This window comes from Pristiophorus japonicus, chromosome 11 (genome assembly GCF_044704955.1).
Source record: "Pristiophorus japonicus isolate sPriJap1 chromosome 11, sPriJap1.hap1, whole genome shotgun sequence".
NCBI classification, from domain to species: Eukaryota; Metazoa; Chordata; class Chondrichthyes; family Pristiophoridae; genus Pristiophorus; species Pristiophorus japonicus.
In genome coordinates, this window is record NC_091987.1 from 81,928,830 (window position 1) to 81,946,613 (window position 17,784).

At 41.4% G+C, this 17,784-nt stretch overlaps 1 protein-coding gene across 2 annotated transcripts in view; it reads left to right on the plus strand.

Annotated features, from left to right (window-relative positions):
- The window catches only part of cblb (Cbl proto-oncogene B, E3 ubiquitin protein ligase), a 190,193-nt gene that overhangs the window by 151,356 nt on the left and 21,053 nt on the right, over positions 1 to 17,784 (plus strand). For both annotated transcript variants that reach the window (XM_070893625.1, XM_070893626.1), the window contains exon 12: positions 11,007 to 11,162. In XM_070893625.1, the coding sequence (XP_070749726.1) occupies positions 11,007 to 11,162 (156 nt within the window). The remainder of the gene's footprint in view (positions 1 to 11,006; positions 11,163 to 17,784) is intronic.

The window sequence follows — 17,784 nt, forward strand, 5'->3', positions numbered from 1 at the left end:
CTCCTCCCCATCTTCTCTTCTCTTCCACTCATCTCCCCCCCCCCCCCCATCTTCTCTTCTCTTCCCCCCCCCCGATCTTCTCTTCTCTCCCCCACCCCCACTTCTCTCCTCCACTCCCCCACCCCCCACATTTTCTCTTCTCCCTCGCCCTTCCCCCTCTTCACCCTGGTGCTGCAGTAGGTGAGTAAAAATATATGTTTTACTTAGTGATTGTTAATTTAAAAAAAATAAATGTTTTAATTTATTTGGGTTGATTTAGTGGTTTATTTATTGATTTATTTATTATTGATGCTGGCTCATTATTTGTAAAAGTGAAGTGTTTAATGTTTGCAAAAAAAAACCCTCTCTTTCCGCCTCCACCCCCCCCAGCCAACCTCCATCTTTCGTTCCATACGCCTGATTTCCAAGTGTAGGCAAGGTTTTTCTGAGCGTACAAAAATCTACACTTACTCCATTCTAAGTTAGTTTGGAGTAAGTTTTCGCTGCCTGAACTTGCAAAACGGGTGTAAATGGCCGGACACACCCCCTTTTTTGAAAAAAAAATCTGTTCTAAATTGAAACTGTTCTAACTAAAGGCCGAGAATTGCAATTTCTAAGATACTCCATTCTAAACTAGTTGCTCAAAAAAAAATAGGAGCAACTCAGGCTGAAACTTGACCTCACAGTCTCTATAACAGGTGGGGCAGACAGTGGTTGAAGGAAAGGGTGGGTGGGGAGCCTGGTTTGCTGCACGCTCCTTCTGTCTGCGCTTGGCTTCTGCATGCTCTCGACAACGAGACTCGGTGCTCGGCGCCCTCCCGGATGCTCTTCCTCCACTTTGGGCGGTCTCTGGCCAGGGATTCCCAGGTGCCGGTGGGGATGTTACACTTTATCAAGGAGGCTTTGAGGATATCCTTGAGCGTTTCCTCTGCCCACCTGGGGCTTACTTGCCGTGTAGGAGTTCCGAGTAGAGCACTTGCTTAGGGAGTCTCGTGTCGGGCATGCGGACGATGTGGCCCGTCCAACGGAGCTGGTTGAGTGTGGTCAGTGCTTCAATGCTGGGGATGTTGGCCTGATCGAGAACACTGATGTTGGTGCGTCTATCCTCCCGGTGGATTTTCAGGATCTTGCGGCGGCAGCACTGGTTCTGTGACTCAGTGACCTCTGCTGGAAAGCCATTTCAGTGCAAGCAGAATTAGGCTTGGTGATGGTCACTACTTTTGAGCAGTCTACCAGTATTCACTGTGCAGGTTTACACACAAAAGAATGGTTATTGTATGTGGAAGCATGATTTAGCATGAATTACTCCCTTAAATGGGGGAAGGAAGGAAAAAATGTCCTTCATTTAATAATTAAATTGTAGATTTTTCCTTTTACAAATGAATAGATTTTAAATTGGACTACATTCACAAATCTATTTTGAAAATGCCATTTCACAATAACAGATAAAAATAAACTTAGGTTCAACATTCGGCTCCACAAATGTAACACTTTTATTTTTCCTGGAAAAAAACTTGCTTTTCGAGTCTACGTAGCCAAAATTAAGGGAAATTTGTAAATTCTGATTAATCTGTTGAAGCCATATCCTGTTGGTGAAAAATAGCTCGGCATCCCTACAGAATAAATAATGGGGCTGAATTCATGGCTCCTACGGATGCGTTCAAGGTGCGCATTTTCAATGTAGGGGCCCCACAAATTCCGGATTTAGGCATGCATTGCACATGTGCCGAAACCCGGAGTTTGCGATCTGTCAAGAATTCTCTTGACCGATCGCACGGATCCGAAAGAAAAGGGCCCCCGCGGGCGGAGAGTTGGGTTATTTGCCCAATGTCTGCCCAGTGAATGCCCTTGAAATTTTTATGCTGGTAAAAGCAGGCATAAGGCTTGCTTTTACCAGTGTAAGAGTTTTAGAAACAATAGAAAAATTAAATGTTAACACTCATTTATATATTAAAACCCTGTCCATTAAGATAAGTTTATTTTAGTTAAAACATATTTAAAAAAAACGAAGTATATTTTTGTATAAAATATTTAATTAAATTGCATTTTAATTAATTTTAAATATGTAATGTGTATTTTTTATTTAATGTGTTTTGGGGGTATTTGCATTCATACTTATGGCAGCTCCGTAGAAACAGAACTCACCAAGTATGAATGGGAATCCCCCTACTTTCATTGGGCCGGCTTACGTGATCCCAGGAGCGCTTGCGAAGCGCCTGCATTCCTGGGATATGTGGTCCTCTATGAAGGCCTACGTGTAGAGGCCCAAGACCACAAGTCGCTGAACCACCTGGTAAGTTCTTCGATTTTCTGCAGGAAGCCTGCGACCGCAAAATGTCGACCAATTATCTTGTCAGACAAGCTCAATCGTGTGTCTTACACACTTTTGGGTAATGCACAGACTGTTAGGTAATGGGAAGTCACCTTTGGAAAATAAAGAGAGTGCACTGCATTTCAGTAACCAATGTAATGGGAAAGCATATATTAAGGCTGAACTAATGAGTTAGAATTGCCAGAAAAACATTGCATCATTATTTAATGAGTGCACTTGAGTTTATTAACTTACTGTACCATCTCAAAGGCATGATTGATTACTCCATCCATCATTTTTCTCATGATTGAGAGGAGGCTAATAGGGTGTTAATTGCTGGGTACGATTTATCCTGTTTTTTTGTAAATAGGACATACCTGGGCAATTTCCCAAATTGTTAAGTAGTTGCCATCATGTCATAGTTGCACTCGACCAACTCATTTGGAATTGAATCCATTATCAAAGACGGAAGGATTTGTTTTTCAGTAAACAGGAGCAAGTGCTCCCTCTGTAGAAAGGAAGGTGAAGTGCAGAAGAGATCAGATGATTTTGTAGCTGTTTTCATAATTAAACAGTTGCAGCAAATGTCCACTGTAAATCTAGTGGAATGATTTTGATCTGATTCTATGAAAAAGCACATAGAATATAGTGCTTTAGCTCTCTTTACTAATCAAGGCAATTTTTCTTAAAATGTTTTCCCCTCCGCAAATCCTGTTGGGCAGATCCACCTCAAAGAGGGCAGGCAGATAGATGATTTGCTCCAGGGCTCTCTTAATGCTGATATAAGCTCAATGAATTGTGAAAACAGCTTTGGATGGCTTATTCTCGGGGGGGCTTTCTCACTCCCTAAAGGATATGTTTGAGGTCAGAAATTCACTGTAGAGAACCCCTGTCATGTTCTACCAATCCCTGACATTATAGACCAATGAACAGTTCCATTACACTGCTTGTAGGTGTTTTGGTGCCTGTGTTCAGTCATTTGAGTTCATTTTTAACTAAAGGCTGAGTTAATATATTGAAGTTGCTGTTTTTTTGAGTATGTTTCACAGCAGCATGTGAATTTGACTTGCCAGGGTTGTGGAGTCACCACCTGCCCTACTATTGCTATGTTTTGGAATAGGGCAAATGTAGCATCAAAATAAAATATCTCGCTATAGGATACCTTTTAGGACAAAATCTAGTAGATATCCTTTTTTTGAAATTATTACATTTTGAATGCTTTCATTTTAGTTGGATGTATGTTACTGCCTAGTTCTATTGGTTGATTCCCTGACTTACATATTTGTGAAAGCTAATCAAAGATCTTGTTTCATCTGCATACATGTTAATTTGCCGCCTCCATAATATCCCCCCTCTTCTTCCTCCTGTGGGAAATCAGCAGCAAGTGTCTATTTAAAAAGTGTTTGAAAACAACTGTTGGGGGAAATTCTTAAAATACTGACTGTTAAACTGCTTATAATTTTTGCATTTAAAGGGCAAAAAATTGGACGTCCAAATTCCAATTGTTTTTTTAAGTTAGCTCCTTGTTTAAGTACAGAGCAGTAAACCTGTAGATATCAGCCATCTGCTCATGTTGTATGCCTGCCTGCCCATCCATCCACCTATTTGCTTCTTTGTATGAATGTGTTCCCTAAGGCTTAACCAGTTATCAGTTTTTGTTTTTCATTGCTGCATTTGTTCACTGCGTCCTGTGTTGATTCCCAAAGTAGGTGTCCTCAAAATTTTTTTTAGTAAAAATGCCATTTTCTATTTGAACTAAAAACTGTTGGAAGTTACAGGATATTAAGCTATGGACCGGTTGGATGTAGGTTTGTGCCTACTGTACCACCTAACCATTTCCCAGTGCCAAGCATGCTTTTAAGTGAGTTCTTAAGAGTTATAGAGAAAATTGGACAAGTCATACAGGCCATTCCATGCATTTTAGCTGCCTGCTGCCTTCAACCTGCTGCTTCCTAATTTGAGGAGTAATATACAGCATGGGGCAGGACACTTTTTGTTAAGCAAAAAAACAAGGATAGTTTTAAGAAAAAAAGTTTTCAAGGTTGTGCATCCAGGTTAAAATTTCATAAAGTCATTGTACAATTTATTTGCACAGCAATACTTGGAAAGATATAAACATAGAAAATAGGTGCAGGAGTAGGCCATTTGGCCCTTTTTGAGCCTGCACCACCATTCAATAAGATCATGGCTGATCATTCACCTCAGTACCCCTTTCCTGCTTTCTCTCCATACACCTTGATCCCTTTAGCCGTCAGGGCCATATCTAACTCCCTCTTGAATATATCTATAACGAACTGGCATCAACAACTCTCTGCAGTAGAGAATTCCAGAGGTTAACAACTCCCTCTGGGTGAAGAAGTTTCTCCTTATCTCGGTCCTAAATGGCTTACCCCTTATCCTTAGACTGTGTCCCCTGGTTCTGGACTTCCCCAACATCGGGAACATTCTTCCTGCATCTAACCTGTTCAATCCCGTCAGAATGTTATATGTTTCTATGCGATCCCCTCTCATTCTTCTAAACTCCAGTGAATACAGGCCCAGTCGATCCAATCTCTCCTCATATGTCAGTCCTGCCATCCCGGGAATCAGTTGGGTAAACCTTTGCTGCACTCCCTCAACAGCAAGAATGCCCTTCCTCAGATTAGGAGAACAAAACTGAACACAATATTCCAGGTGAGGCCTCACCAAGGCCCTATACAACTGCATCAAGACTTCCATGTTCCTATACTCAAATCCCCTAGCTATGAAGGCCAACATGCCATTTGCTGCCTTCACTGCCTGCTGTACCTGCATGCCAACTTTCAAGACTGATGTACCATGACACCCAAGCCTCATTGCACCTCCCCTTTTCCTAATCTGCCATGCAGATGATAATCTGCCTTTATGTTTTTGCAACCAAAGTGGATAACCTCACATTTATCCACATTATACTGCATCTGCCATGCATTTGCCCATTCACCTAACCTGTCCAAGTCACCCTGCAGCCTCTAAGCATCCTCCTCACAGCTCACACCGCCACCCAGCTTAGTGTCATCTGCAAACTTGGAGATATTACACTCAATTCTGTCATCTAAATCATTGATGTATATTGTAAATAGCTTGGGTCCCAGCATTGAGCCCTGCGGCACCCCACTAGTCACTGCCTGCCATTCTGAGAAGGACCCATTTATCCCTACTCTCTGCTTTCTGTCTGCCAACGAGTTCTCTATTCATGTCACACATTACCTCCAATACCATGTGCTTTAATTTTGAACACTAATTTCTTGTGTGGGACCTTGTCAAAAGCCTTTTGAAAGTCCAAATACACCACATCTACTGGTTCTGCCTTGTCCATTCTACGAGTTACATCCTCAAAAAAATTCTAGAAGATTTGTCAAGCATGATTTCCCTTTCATAAATCCATACTGACTTGGACCGATCCTGTCACTGCTTTCCAAATGCGCTGCTATTTCATCTTTAGTCATTGATTCCAACGTTTTTCCCACTACTGATGTCAGGCTATAATTCCCTGTTTTCTCTCCCTCCTTTTTTAAAAAAGTGGTGTTACATTAGCTACCCTCCAGTCCATAGGAACTGATTGAGTCGATAGACTGTTGGAAAATGATCACCAATACATCCACTATTTCTAGGGCCACTTCCTTAAGTACTCTGGGATGCAGACTATCAGGCCCTGGGGATTTATCGGCCTTCAATCCCATCAATTTCCCTAATACAATTTCCTGACTAAAGGATTTCCTTCAGTTCCTCCTTCTCACTAGACCCTCGGTCCCCTAGTATTTTTGGAAGGTTATATGTGTCTTCCTTCATGAAGACAGAACCAAAGTATTTGTTCAATTGGTCTGCCATTTCTTTGTTCCCCATTTATAAAGTCACCTGATTCTGACTGCAAGGGACCTACATTTGTCTTCACTAATCTTTTTCTCTTCACATAACTATAGAAGCTTTTGCAGTCAGTTTTTATGTTCCCAGCAAGCTTCCTCTCATGCTCTCTTTTCCCCCTCCTAATTAAACCCTTTGTCCTCCTCTGCTGTATTCTAAATTTCTCCCAGTCCTCAAGTTTGCTGCTTTTTCTGGCCAATTTATATGCCTCTTTCTTGGATTTAACACTATCCCTAATTTCCCTTGCTAGCCACGGCTTGCCACCTTCCTTTTTTATTTTTACGCCACACAGGGTTCATCCATGTGATCTTTAAATGTCTGCCATTGCTTATCTACCGTCAACCTTTAAGTATCATTCGCCAGTGTATTCTAGCCAATTCATGTTTCATACCATTGAAGTTACCTTTCCTTAAGTTCAGGACCCTAGTCTCTGAATTAACTGTGTCACTCTCTATCTTAATAAAGAACTTTACCATGGGTCTCTCTTCCCCAAGGGGCTTCGCACAACAAGATTGCTAATTAGTCCAGTCTAGGTTGGCCGCCCTCTCGTTGGTTCCTCGACATATTGGTCTCAAAAACCATCCCTAATACACTCCAGGAAATCCTCCTCCACCGGTTCGCCCAATCTATATGTAAAGTCGCCCATGATGACTGCTGAACCTTTATTACACGCATCCCTAATTTCTTGTTTGATGCTGTCCCCAACCTCACTACTACTGTTTGGTGGTCTGTACACAACTCCCACTAGCGTTTTCTGCCCTTTGGTATTCTGCAGCTCTACCCATACAGATTCCACATCATCCAACCTAATGTCCTTCCTTAATATTGCGTTAATTTCCTCTTTAACCAGCAACGCTACCCTACCTCCTTTTTCTTCCTGAATGTTGAATACCCCTGGATGTTGAGTTTCCAGCCTTGGTCACCCTGGAGCCATGTCTCTGTAATCCCAATTATATCATATTCGCTAATAGCTGCCTGCACAGTTAATTCGTCCAACTTATTACGAATACTTCTTGCATTGAGGCACAGAGCCTTCAGGCTTGTCTTTTTAACACACTTTGTCCCTTTAGAATTTTGCTGTAATGTGGCCCTTTTTGATTTTTGCCTTGCGTTTCTCTGCCCTCCACTTTTACTTTTCTTCTTTCTATCTTTTGCTACTGCCCCCATTTTGCTTCCCTCTATCTCCCTGCATAGGTTCCCATTCCCCTGCCATATTAGTTTAACCCCTCCCCAACAGTACTAGCAAACACTCCCCCGAGGACATTGGATCTGGTCCTGCCCAGGTGCAGACCGTCCGGTTTGTACTGGTCCTACCTCCCCCAGAACCGGTTCCAATGTCCCAGGAATTTGAATCCCTCCCTCCTGCCCCACTCCTCAAGCCACATATTCATCTTAGCTATCCTGCCATTCCTACTCTGACTAGCACTTGGCACTGATTGCAATCCTGAGATTACTACCTTTTTAATTTAACTCCTAGCTTCCTAAACTCAGCTTTTAGGACCTCATCCCATTTTTTACCTATATTGTTAATACCTATATGTACCACGACAGCTGGCTGTTCACCCTCCCCTTCCAGAATGCGCTGCAGCCGCTCTGAGACATCCTTGCCCCTTGCACCAGGGAGGCAACATACCATCCTGGAGTCTCGTTTGCGGCCACAGAAACGCCCATCTATTCCCCTTACAATAGAATCCCCTATCACTATAGCTCTCCCACTCTTTTTCCTGCCGTCCTATGCAGCAGAGCCACCCCTAGTGCCATGGACTTGGCTGCCACTGCCTTCCCCTGATGAGTCATCTCCCCCAACAGTATCCAAAGTGGTATATCTGTTTTGGAGGGGGATGACCACAGGGGACCCCCTGCACCACCTTCCTTCCACTGCTCTTCCTGATGGTCACCCATTCCCTATCTGCCGGTGTGACCAATTCATTAAATGTGCTATTCACACATCCTCAGAATCGCGGATGCTCCAGAGTGAATCCATGCGCAGCTCCAGTGCCGCAATGCGGTCTTGTCAGGAGCTGCAGCTGGATACACTTCCCACACATGTAGTCGTCAGGGACACTGGAAGCGTCCCTGTCTTTCCACATAGCACAGGAGGAGCATGACATGAGTCTGGGCTCTCCTGCCATGTCTTAACCCTTAGATTACTTAATTTGGCAACAATGCCAAAGGTTTCTTACTGCTGAGAAGAAGAAAGATAAAGAAAACTACTCACCACTCAACCAGCCAATCACTTACCCTCTTGGATATGATGTCATCCTTCGATTACTTTTTACTCCTTTCTTTCTTCTGTCCCTGTTGCAGATAGCTCCACCTCCGGCTGCTCCCGACTGCCACCGACCCCAGACTGCCGCTGGGCCTTTATAGGCCTCTCCTAGCTCCACCTCCAGCTGCTCCCAACTGTCGGCTTCACGCAACCATTCTGTGGGCTGTTGTTAGCTGCCCCAGCTCCTCTTCCCAGAGGTTCACCTCTCCCCCTCCCAGGACCTACTTGCAAGCCGGTTCACATCTGAGATCTTTGTTTGGACAGTGCCCTTTACCCTTGTTGTTTAAGAGCAAGGCGGAATTCACATCCTGCTATGAAATATACTTGTACAAATAACAAATTGAATAAAGTAGTTTTTTTTGCCACAAAGTCTCCTTAATCCAAAATTCCAGTTCTCAGATCACATTGTAAAAAAATAAACAGAAGACTAAGCATTTGTTATCCAATTTCAACTTGTTTTGAGAAGCAATGATTGTAATCACAAGAACAGTGCCATTTGCTCCTGAAGTATTTAAGATGATGCCAGTTGAAGCTGAACAAATACATATGGAAAAGTGTGTGCAGGATTCCAATCTGCAGTTTCTGCACTTTGAGGGGATACATGAAAGCCCACCTGAATCTACTTTGATGTGAACTTGTGGTATGGGTGCCCATGGAGACAAACAATAGAATGCATGTGTGCTATGGGGATCCATACTGTGGTGTTATACTGAATTAAGATCTTTTTGCATCCTGACAAACATTTGTAACTAAAGAATTGAACCCTATATGGGTACCCCTGTATTACATTTTAGCAGACCCAGACACCACTCGTTTATTTTAGTTAAAAATTTTGACCTATTTTGGTGGTATCATTCCTAAAATAAACACAGTTCTATATGTTTAAATGGTTGAAATCTTTCTCACTTATTGCTGATTTTAGAAATGTCACAACTAATATTTTAATCATGTTCATGGCTCTGATTTTTTGTTGGTTTGGTTCAGTTCAGTGCAGGTTCTCTCATTCCTAATAGCTATCCATAAATTAATATAATTGTACAAAAGCCACAAAAATGAATAGCATATCCATATTAAACTTGTTACCCTACACAATTAGCTTTCCAACCTCTGCTGCTTGAACAGCAATGTGCAATCCTACGGGCAAAAGTGAGCTATTCACACATGCCCATAAGTCCTGTAACAGTCATAGTTAGTCATGTGCACATGCCCTTATCTGAAAGATGGTGCATGATCTGGCGAGAGTGAGACTTATTTTTGTCTGATATTAACTGTATAGAAACATAGAAACATAGAAAATAGGTGCAGGAGTAGGCCATTCGGCCCTTCTAGCCTGCACCGCCATTCAATGAGTTCATGGCTGAACATGCAACTTCAGTACCCCATTCCTGCTTTCTCACCATACCCCTTGATTCCCCTAGTAGTAAGGACTCCATCTAACTCCTTTTTGAATATATTTAGTGAATTGGCCTCAACAACTTTCTGTGGCAGAGAATTCCACAGGTTCACCACTCTCTGGGTGAAGAAATTCCTCCTCATCTCGGTCCTAAATGGCTTACCCCTTATCCTTAGACTGTGTCCCCTGGTTCTGGACTTCCCCAACATTGGGAACATTCTTCCTGCATCTAACCTGTCTAAACCTGTCAGAATTTTAAACGTTTCTATGAGGTCCCCTCTCATTCTTCTGAACTCCAGTGAATACAAGCCCAGTTGATCCAGTCTTTCTTGATAGGTCAGTCCCGCCATCCCGGGAATCAGTCTGGTGAACCTTCGCTGCACTCCCTCAATAGCAAGAATGTCCTTCCTCAGGTTGCTTAAGAGAATGACCAAGTTCAGCCATGCATTTATATTTTCCTGAAAAGATATCATTTACCAGGACCTCATCTGTGTGTCCTAACTAATTTTCACAACAAATTCCTTGAAGTTGAAGAGATGGAATGGGATAGGTCTTTCATTACCCACTGTATTGATGCAGCTTTTAAGTCAGCTACAGGGAATGCACAAGAGCAGCCCAATGGAGACTCCCTGTTTTCTTTTCCTTCCTTTTGTGGGAAGATGTGCAATATCTTATCAGCAGCTCTCTATAGTAGCGCAATCGAGATCAAGAATTCAGCAGCTTTGTAATCAAACATATTGACGCTGAAGCATGTTGTGTGACACTGATGGCCATTCAGCCAGTAAGCGGCCATATTCCTCTTCATTAGTTGCTGTCCAAAGATAGAAGATGTTTTAAAATATCCTCAAACTGTATTATCTTGGTCACCAAGAATAGATTATCACGTCATTCTTTTCCTGTAGATTTAACTCTTGTGGAGCTTTAATTTGCAGTAACCAAATTTAGCATGTTGGTTAAGTTTCAATGGGAAGAATTGTGTGTACGTTTTTAGTGTTGAGTGGGAAGTTTATGGAGTGGTATTATGTCACTGCAAAATGTTTTTTTCCCTCCACAAGGCTGTTGTCAATTGTGGTGTCAGCTGCTTGAAATCAGAAAAATATGTGTGATGTAAAGCTGTGTGATGGGTAACTTCTCTGCAGTGAATCATTTTATTTATGAAAGATTTTCTTTTGTAGATACCCACACCCATTCACAAATTCGCAGCCAAATTCAGAAAAACTAAGAGGGTTTAATGAGGATAGTGAAGATGAATACAAGATTCCATCATCATATCCTGTGTCCATAGCTGCACAGGCTCCTCATTCGCAAACTGTGAAGCCTCGAGTATCAAGGTAAATTTCTTTTTTTAGGCTAGTTTCAATACATTATGAAGTAATTATTATAATTTCTACTTTTCTGTAGTACAAAAACTAGTAGTTTTTTTTAAAACCCGTTGGATTACATCAAAAGCTTGGCGGATGCTCTATACACTGTCTAGATTCTAGTTTAATAACTAGTAGATTATCATTTTAACCTGTTGAAATTACCAGTAGGGCCATAAATCCATTTATATCTATTATTTTAGCACTTTTGCATCTTTTTATTTTCTTCAGTTTTCTCTCCTTCATTCTTGTTCTGACAGCAATGAAGCTTTGCTGGGGTATGATTCCAAGGACCACTGTTTGCCCCATCCAAGTGATCATTGTTCATGCATGAGCCTTGATGGCAGCTATCAGCAGATTATTTGATCACGGCAAGCATCACAACCAAGCAGGATCCTTTTTTTCTTTTACTGAACTTGACCAGCGGTTTCCTCCTTTGACATGCTCTAGGTTTTGCCCATTATTTATCATGGTGGAAACTCTGGTTGGATCATGTAGTTATGAAAATTCTGTACTTGGAATACAAACTTTGTTATCTCAATAGTTCAATAGTCACTGATGGACTTTCTCCTCACACCAGAAGGCTATTAGTTCCTTTTAGCATTAATCAAACTGGGAATCACATCCCGTAAACAACTCTGGGAGAAAAAATGTAACCTTAATCATAATTAGTTTATAGTATAAATTCTTGGCGTACCATGAAATTTACATGGTCTTTCTTTTCTATTTTGCTTTGTTCATTTTTGAATAATTCACAACCTTCATTATCATAATCCCTTTCACAGTGGACAATTATGTAATGGTTGCTCACACTTCAAATTGGATAGAAGAAATTTGTGATTTGCAACTTTGAAAGGAAATACTTTTGGCAGAATAAGTTACCACTGTAGCAATGTGAAATTCATCAACTAAATCCTCTCTGCTTTGGAACAGAGAATTATCCAGCTTTTGTAAAGGTGCCTGCAACTTGGCTTTTAGCAGACATGCAAACTTGTGCTTTTCTTTTGCTTTAAGACCTGAGCTACTGGGAGGTTTTTATCAGGTTTTCTTACCCAACAGTTTTGTTCAATTCCAGTAAGTTTATTTTTGGGTTGCAGCCGGCTGCATGAAACCATTGCGTTGAGAGTGAGTGCCATCAGCACCAGTAATATAACAGCATGCTTCATTGTTGATATTGATTACTTATAATTAGCTTCACAATTTGTAATATCAGGTCGAAGAGCTGAAATTATTTTCTTTATAGCGAATACATCATTGACAGTTCTGGATGACAGTATTAAATCTAGAACCTGTACGGCTTTCTTTTAAAATCTAGAACCTGGGAGGATTTTTTAAAATGGAATAATTTCCTACTATGTAAAGGTTAAATAGAATTCAATGAATGAATCTAATCTAAATCGGACTTGGCCTTTTCCAAGTTGTATTGCCCTGTATCTATGGTACTTTGGCCTAAAAAAATGTCTTCAAGCCTCAATCAAAAAAATGCAATTTAAAGCATTAACCAGAGGGTGGAAAATCTGCATCCAAGTCTTTAAACGACTGTGGTGTAGTAAAGTGTAGTGCAAAAGATAGGTCTAGTTTTAAATAGATTTCATGTTGATTACCCAGTGTATATTCCCAACTATAGATAATTAAAAATACATTATAATATAAACATTTAAAAGACTTAAATAAAACTTCTAGTTGGGCTTATTTTGGGAACTTTTCATTTAAAAGATTGTCAGGTATTTTAACTTTAATCTGATCCTTGACTGAATGAATGATGAGGAATGAAGGCTTCATTGTGAAAGTCATCCATTTAGCTTCCATTTAGCTTTTAATATACAAGTTTTTGATGGGAAGCTAATACAGACACAGGAAATGCCACCTGGAGTTGACCTACAGATGGAAGTAATTGGATATGAAATCAATGCAAGAGTACAAAGAGAAATCGTTCATACTGTATATAGAACTTTCAATTTTGAAGATTTAGCAGTTGAGGACGTGGTTATACTTGGACCTAATCTGTTTTAAGGTTTGAAGTGATATTCTTCAGGGATTGGTATAGAGAGCTTAACAACATCAAGAGTAAAACTTTGGTTGCTAAGCAGGAAACTATAAAATAGTTTCAAGTAAAGCAATAAATCTTGAATGATTTTAGATGTGCAGTAGATGGCTAGTATAAGATTCATTTAGTATGTGTTTTTTAATTCTTCCTTTCATCTTTACCCTTGCATTTTACTCTCCCTTTGTCTCATAGCTGCTCAGCTCTGTATATAGCTGAGAGGGAGGATTACAGATTAATTTATGGACTTTTGATGTTTTTCCATGGAACAAGCAGAAAGGAGTACAGTTCAGGTTAAAGATTTTGGGGCAGGGTTGCTAAATTGAGCTGATTTTATAAGGGGGAGGGGGCTGCTTTTCCAGTGGTGAACAAAACTGCACACATTATTGTTCAGGCTTGGGCACTAGTCATCTGGTTGTCACAGGGACTATTATCTGTTGAGCATCATTGCTGCTAGACTTCCAACCAGCCTCAGCTCTTCTATATAATGAAACCTGTATTTCAATTTCTACTTTGAACAAGGACTTAGCAATGTAAAGCAATTAACAATAATTATATAGAAAGCAAGTAACTTTCAGAATAAAAAAGGTTTATATTTTTTTAACTTGAGCAATGATTGAAATGGCAATTATAGTTTTTCTTAGAAACCTCTTTAAATAACTTTAATGTGCAAGTTATTAAGTATTCAGCTTTTGCAACCTTACAACATTTTTTGCAGTACTTATTTCCAGCCTTTCACCCCTTTTGGACCAGCCCAGATGGCAAAATACATTTGGATTAGAATTTTCCTTTTGACTTTTTGCGCCTCTTCAAATACAATTGTAGATATTAAAATAATCTAAGCTTCATAAACATCTGAAGATTAATTATCTTTTTATCAGGAAGTTTATCTAGTCAGTAGGTGAATCATACAGACCAGGAAGACTTCAGTTTTAATCCCCAGTCCGTGCTGAGCTAGGTGATTTCAGCCAGACTTCAGAAAGGATGCTCCAATTGGCTTTGTCACCCCTTATCTAAAAAGTGAAAAATCAGCCAGATCTCAAATCCTGATGGCTTTCCGTCAATCCATGTTGGAAGGAACAGTGAATGTAAGGACATTGAGTGAGGACAGGATTGTCTCGGGTGAAATGCCTCCAGTGAAATAACTTCCCACTGCTCACACTCTAGGTTCATACATGAATCCTGGCCAATTTGGTGAAGTGCAGTAGCGTTCCCGGCAGCTATGGAACTATATCCAAGCAAGAAAAGGATAGTGATATTAGTGGGAAAAAATCTTTATAAAGAAGTGTAAAAACTTGAAAAAATACAAGTTCTATTACAATGGAAAGGGAAATTAAGGATAGTGATAAAAACCAAGGAAGAGGCATATAAATTGGCTAGAAAAAGCAACAAACCTGAGGACTGGGAGAAATTTAGAATTCAACAGAGGAGGACTAAGGATTTAATTAAGAGGGGGAAAATAGAGTACGAGAGGAAGCTTGCAGGGAGCATAAAAACTGACTGCAAAAGCTTCTATAAATATGTGAAGAGAAAAAGATTAATGAAGACAAATGTAGGTCCCTTGCAGTCGATTCAGGTGAATTTATAATGGGAACAAACAAATGGCAGACCAATTGAATAAATACTTCGGTTCTGTCTTCACAAGGGAAGACACAAATAACCTTTTGAATGTACTAGGGGACAGTGGGTCTAGTGAGAAGGAGGAACTGAAGGATATCCTTATTAGGCGGGAAATTGTGTTAGGGAAATTGATGGGATTGAAGGCTGATAAATCCCCGGTGCCTGATAGTCTGCATCCCAGAGTACTTAAGGAAGTGGCCCTAGAAATAGTGGATGCATTGGTGATCATTTTCCAATAGTCTATCGACTCTGGATCAGTTCCTATTGACTGGAGGGTAGCTAATGTAACACCACTTTTTAAAAAGGGAGGGAAAGAGAAAACGGGGAATTATAGACCGGTTAGCCTGACATCAGTAGTGGGGTAAATGTTGGAATCAATCATTTAGGATGAAATAGCAGCGCATTTCAAAAGCAGTGACAGGATCGGTCCAAGTCAGCATGGATTTATGAAAGGGAAATCATGCTTGACGAATCTTCTGGAATTTTTTGAGGATGTAACTAGTAGAGTGGACAAGGGAGAACCCGTGGATGTTGTGTATTTGGACTTTCAAAAGGCTTTTGACAAGGTCCCGCACAAGAGATTGGTGTGCAACATCAAAGCGCATGGTATTGGGGGTAATGTACTGATGTGGATAGAGAACTGGTTGGCAGACGGGAAGCAGAGAGTTGGTGTAAGAAAAATTTGACATTAGGGTACCAGCAGGACAAGGGTTAAAGTGCTGGTTCCTGCACTGACCCATAAGGAGGTAAAAGGCCTCTCTTTGGCCTTGTACATTCCAGTACCAAGGCTCCAGAAGTTAATAATTCAATAATATTCCGACAGGATACGATGTGAGAACCTAAACAGACATTGATAAGACCTTGCGAAGAGGCTCGAGGCAGACTCACTGGCATCAAGGAGAATCAACAAATTCTGACCTAATGGCCTAAGGTGGTCACGAGTGTCTTGGCCTGTCAATCCAAAGTAGCACTAATAAGGTAGTCCAATTAGAGAAGGAGCACTGATAAGAGATCTGGGGAGGTCTTACCAGGGAACGGAGAGGTTTTTGAAATGTATAAAAGTTGTATGATTGTGCTGTTCGGAGAGCATCTCCACTCGCAGGCGGCTGTGATGAGAGATGTTCCCGGACGTTTGTAATAAAAGATCATTATACCTTGCCATTCGTCTCTACCTGCTAACTCCGGGGGCTGTTACGCGGGTTGGCGCGAACGTCGACCCTCTATATCAGAGGGCCGCTCATGGGAGGAGAGGCCTTCCCGTTTTCCCTTACAGTCGGGATAAACGGGTCCTTTTCAGAATGGCAGGCAGTGACTAGTAGAGTGCCGCAGGGCTCAGTGCTGGGACACCAGCTCTTTACAATATACATTAACGATTTAGATGAAGGAATTGAGTATAATATCTCCAAGTTTGCAGATGACACTAAACTGGGTGGCGGTATGAGCTGTGAGGAGGACTCTAAGAGGCTGCAGGGTGACTTGGACAGGTTAGGTGAGTGGGCAAATGCATGGCAGATGCAATATAATGTGGATAAATGTGAGGTTATCCATTTTGGGGGCAAAAACACGAAGGCAGATTATTATCTGAATGGCGGCAGATTAGGAAAAGGGGAGGTGCAACGAGACCTGGGTGTCAAGGTTCATCAGTCATTGAAAGTTGGCATGCAGGTACAGCAGGCGGTGAAGAAGGCAAATGGTATGTTGGCCTTCATAGCCAGGGGATTTGAGTATAGGAGCAGGGAGGTCTTACTGCAATTGTACAGGGTCTTCATGAGGCCTCACCTGGAATATTGTGTTCAGTTTTGGTCTCCTAATCTGAGGAAGGATGTTCTTGCTATTGAGGGAGTGCAGCGAAGGTTCACCATTCTGATTCCAGGGATGGCTGGACTGTCATATGAAGAGAGACTGGATCAACTGGGCTTTTAGTCACTGGAGTTTAGAAGGATGAGAGGGAATCTCATAGAAATGTATACGATTCTGACAGGACTGGACAGGTTAGATGTGGGAAGAATGTTCCCGATGTTGGGGAAGTCCTGAATCAGGGGACATAGTCTTAGGATAAGGGGTAGACCATTTAGGACTGAGATGAGGAGAAACTTCTTCACTCAGAGTTGTTGACCTGTAGAATTCCCTGCCGCAGAGAGCTGTTGATGCCAGTTCATTGGATATATTCAAGAGAGAGTTAGATATGGCCCATAACGGCTAAAGGAATCAAGGGGTATGGAGAGAAAGCAGGAAAGGGGTACTGAGGTGAATGATCAGCCATGATCTTATTGAATGGTGGTGCAGGCTCGAAGGGCCGAATGGCCTACTCCTGCACCTATTTTCTATGTTTCAATAACTGCAACATCATCAATACCTCCTGGAATTGGGGAGTGTAGTAAATACGAGTTAAAGAAACAATGTTTTCAGAACTGCTTTTAAAAGTTAGGAGCAGTTTAATGCAAATGTTCATATCCTTTGTTACAGGAACACTGTCCTATTTCAGGCACACAGCATTAAGCAGTCCTTGCCCAGTATGGCACAGTTAAATGCAGAGTAACACTTTTTACCTCAGCCCCAATATGAGAGTATCTATCCTTATTTCACCACTGTGATTGCCAATATAATGCCAGTTGGAGCTGAATTAAGCGCATTGCAGTGTCAGCTGTGGCTCAGTGGGTAGCACACTTGCCTCCGAGTCAGAAAGTTGTGGGTTGAAGTCCCAATCCAGGGACTGGAGCACATAAATCTAGGCTAACGCACCACTGCAGTACTGAGGGACTGCTGCACTGTCGGAGGTGCCTTCTTTTGGATGAGACATTAAACCGAGGTCTCGTCTGCTCTCTCACGTGGACGTAAAAGATCCCATGGCACTATTTCGAAGAGGAGCAGGGGAGTTATCTCCGGTGTCCTGACCAATATTTAGCCCTCAATCAACATAACAAAAAC